Below are 3,534 nucleotides of genomic sequence, written 5' to 3'. Positions count from 1 at the left end.
GCTGACTTCATAGTGACTTTTAATGATGATGAAATGTAAAGTACCGTTGCTGAAGTCTTTAAGGGAAACCAATCCTTTCACTCTGAATGTTTTTCCACAACATTTATTAACAATTAGAATCCAGGACTTAGTTTTTCTAATTGAACTATATCATAGTTACTTTCATAATATAAATGGACTTTATCCTGAAAAAATCCATGTAAACCCCCCGACAAAGAATATTAAACTTACAATGTTACACATGTGTGGTCTGTAGCTTACAAGTATGTTTTTTTTTTCTTTATGGATAAAGGAATGTCTATGATTGAGCAGTTTTGGAAAGATCACGTGATTCATTTACAAAAAGATGCAGTGCAAGCAAATATATGTTATTGTCCACTTTATAATGATAATGCTAAAACACCTCCTGGGGTATTGATGAAATATGTATGTTGCTGTCCGCTTGCAAACGGACGATATACGATGGTTGGATTATAATAATCCAGAAATATCTCTATCCTGACGTATCCTTAAATACGGAACTACTGTTAAACGGGAAAATATTGTTTGGAAAACCCATGTATCCGGACTAACTATTATACAGCAAACTAGACTTCCGGAAACGCCTTCTTCAGGTCCCAGGTTGCCGTCATCGTCAAACTTAAGCGGAAGTTTAAGACCAGGCAGAGAGGGAGCAATCTTTCTATCTCGCTAAGACGACATGTACCGTTGTTATGTATATGATCGTTATCATTCCAAGTTCAATAGAAGTACGCTTGACACTTCCCCAGAAAACGTCTTATTAACTTGTCAGCATTTATATAATGAACTGCACTTTTAGATAATGTTTGTTTTCAGTTCGTAAATTTTGAGCTGTGAAAGTTAATATTCCTTAGAGAGAACTTCGCAATTTGAGGACTTTTTAGTAGAAAACTGCACCATGTTATCTAGGCTTCTTGCAGTGCAGATGAAGTCTCAAAGCTGTAGCGCTGAAACAAATGAATAAAAGTGAAATAAAAAGCGGGTTTTTTTCTCCAGCTATTACATTTTTAAATGAATCACATCGATGTCAGGTAATCGATCGCTCCTGATTCATCAAATAAAAGTTCAAACACTATTCTTAGTTGGTACGGAATAGTAACTCAAATGTGAGTTTGAAATAAAGGTTATGTTTTTCCTGTAGTTGACCCCAGTTTACCAGTCAGACCCTACACCGACCAATGTTTACATCCATTCAGCTCCTATATCCGACCCAAGTTTACATCCAGTCAGCCCCTACACCTACCCAAGTTTACATCCAGTCAGTCCCTACATCCGAACCCAGTTTACATCCAGTCAGCCCCTACACCCGACTCCGTTTACATCCAGGCAGCCCCTATACCCGACTCCAGTTCACCAGTCAGCCCCTTCACCCGACTCCAGTTCACCAGTCCGTCACTATACCCGACTCCAGTTCACCAGTCAGCCACTACACCCGACTCGAGTTCACCAGTCAGCCCTACTACCGACCCCAGTCCACCAGTCAGCCCCTACACCCGACTCCAGTTCACCAGTCAGACCCTACAACCGACTCCAGTCCACCAGTCAGCCCCTTCACCCGACTCCGGTCCACCAGTCAGCCCCTACACCCGCCTCTAGTTCACGAGTCAGCCCTTACACCCGACTCCATTTAACCAGTTAGCCCCTACACCCGACTCCAGTCAGCCCCTCCACCCGACTCCAGTCCACCAGTCAGCCCCTACTACCGACTCCAGTTCACCAGTCAGCCCCTTCACCCGACTCCAGTTCACCAGTCCGCCACTATACCCGACTCCAGTTCACCAGTCAGCCACTAAACCCGCCTCTAGTTCACGAGTCAGCCCCTACACTCGACTCCAGTTCACCAGTCAGCCCCTACACCAAACTCGAGTTTACATCAAGGCAGCCCCTACACCCGACTCCATTTCACCAGTCAGCCCCTACACCCGCCTCTAGTTCACGAGTCAGCCCCTACACCCGACTCCATTTCACCAGTCAGCTCCTACATCCGACTCAAGTCCCCCAGTCAGCCCCTACATCCGACTCTGTTCACCAGTCAGCCCCTACACCAAACTCAGGTTTACATCCAGGCAGCCCCTACACCCGCCTCCATTTCACCATTCAGCCCCTACACCCGACTCCAGTTCACCAGTCAGCTCCTACATCCGACTCAAGTCCACCAGTCAGCCCCTACATCCGACTCCAGTTCAGCAGTTAGCTCCTACACCCGACTCCAGTTCACCAGTCAGCCCTTACACCTGACTCCAGTTCACCAGTCAGCTCCTACATCCGACTCCAGTTCATCAGTCAGCCCCTACACCCGACTCCAGTTCATCAGTCAGCCCCTACACCCGCCTCCAGTTCACCAGTCAGCCCCTTCACCCGACTCCGGTTCACCAGTCAGCCCCTACATCCGACTCCAGTTCAGCAGTTAGCTCCTACACCCGACTCAAGTTCACCAGTCAGCCCCTACACCCGACCCCAGTTCACCAGTCAGCCCCTTCACCCTACTCCAGTTCACCAGTCAGCCCCTACACCCGACCCCAGTTCACCAGTCAGCCCCTTCACCCGACTCCGGTTCACCAGTCAGCCCCTACATCCGACGCTGTTCACCAGTCAGCCCCTACACCCGACCCCAGTTCACCAGTCAGCCCCTACACCCAAATCGAGTTTACATCCAGGCAGCCCCTACACCCGCCTCCATTTCACCATTCAGCCCCTACACCAGACTCCAGTTCACCAGTCAGCTCCTACATCCGACTCCAGTCCACCAGTCAGCCCCTTCACCCTACTCCAGTTCACCAGTCAGCCCCTACACTCGACTCAAGTTCACCAGTCAGCCCCTACACCCGACCCCAGTTCACCAGTCAGCCCCTACACCCGACTCCAGTTCACCAGTCAGCCCCTTCACCCTACTCCATTTCACCAGTCAGCTCCTACACCCGACTCCGGTTCCCCAGTCAGCTCCTACATCCGACTCCAGTTCACCAGTCAGCCCCTACACCCGACCCCAGTTCACCAGTCAGCCCCTACACCCGACTCCAGTTCACCAGTCAGCCACTACACCCGACTTCAGTTCACCAGTCAGCTCCTACACCCGACTCCAGTTCACCAGTCAGCACCTACACCCGACTCCAGTTCACCAGTCAACCCCTACACCCGACTCCAGTTCACCAGTCAACCCCTACACCCGACTCCTGTCCACCAGTCAGCCCCTACACCCGACTCCAGTTTACATCTTATTGGCTTCTCAATTTAACGGAGCAATCAGCGCCAAAGTCACACAACACAACACTGTATCGACATTGAATAGCGGACATGTCGTGTGTTTTGCGCTACTCACTAGGGGTTTAGCGTGTCATCCCGTGGACAGCACAGTGTCCGACCATCTGAAATTCGACCATTTTTCGATGTTTCGTGAAGTCTACCGAAAATTATACCTCATGATATATGGCAAATCATACATCAAATTAAATAAAATATAATTCCCGCCGATCTATACCCATCCCTGCGTCATTCATTGAACGATTATGACAA

At 49.1% G+C, this 3,534-nt stretch overlaps 1 protein-coding gene across 1 annotated transcript; it reads left to right on the top strand.

Moving 5' to 3' along the window:
- Nucleotides 1–1,045: 1,045 nt before the first annotated feature.
- Nucleotides 1,046–3,256, top strand: LOC110445380 (proline-rich extensin-like protein EPR1). Its single transcript, XM_021489955.1, has 4 exons — nt 1,046–1,052; nt 1,163–1,531; nt 1,680–2,210; nt 2,274–3,256. Exons 1-4 carry the CDS (start codon nt 1,046–1,048, stop codon nt 3,254–3,256), a joined length of 1,890 nt encoding a protein of 629 aa, XP_021345630.1.
- The last annotated feature ends 278 nt before the right edge of the window (nt 3,257–3,534 follow it).

The sequence above is a fragment of the Mizuhopecten yessoensis genome, unplaced genomic scaffold (genome assembly GCF_002113885.1).
Source record: "Mizuhopecten yessoensis strain PY_sf001 unplaced genomic scaffold, ASM211388v2 scaffold2255, whole genome shotgun sequence".
Taxonomy (NCBI): Eukaryota; Metazoa; Mollusca; class Bivalvia; order Pectinida; family Pectinidae; genus Mizuhopecten; species Mizuhopecten yessoensis.
Note: the sequence above shows the minus strand (reverse complement) of the source record. Positions and strands in the feature narration are given on the sequence as shown.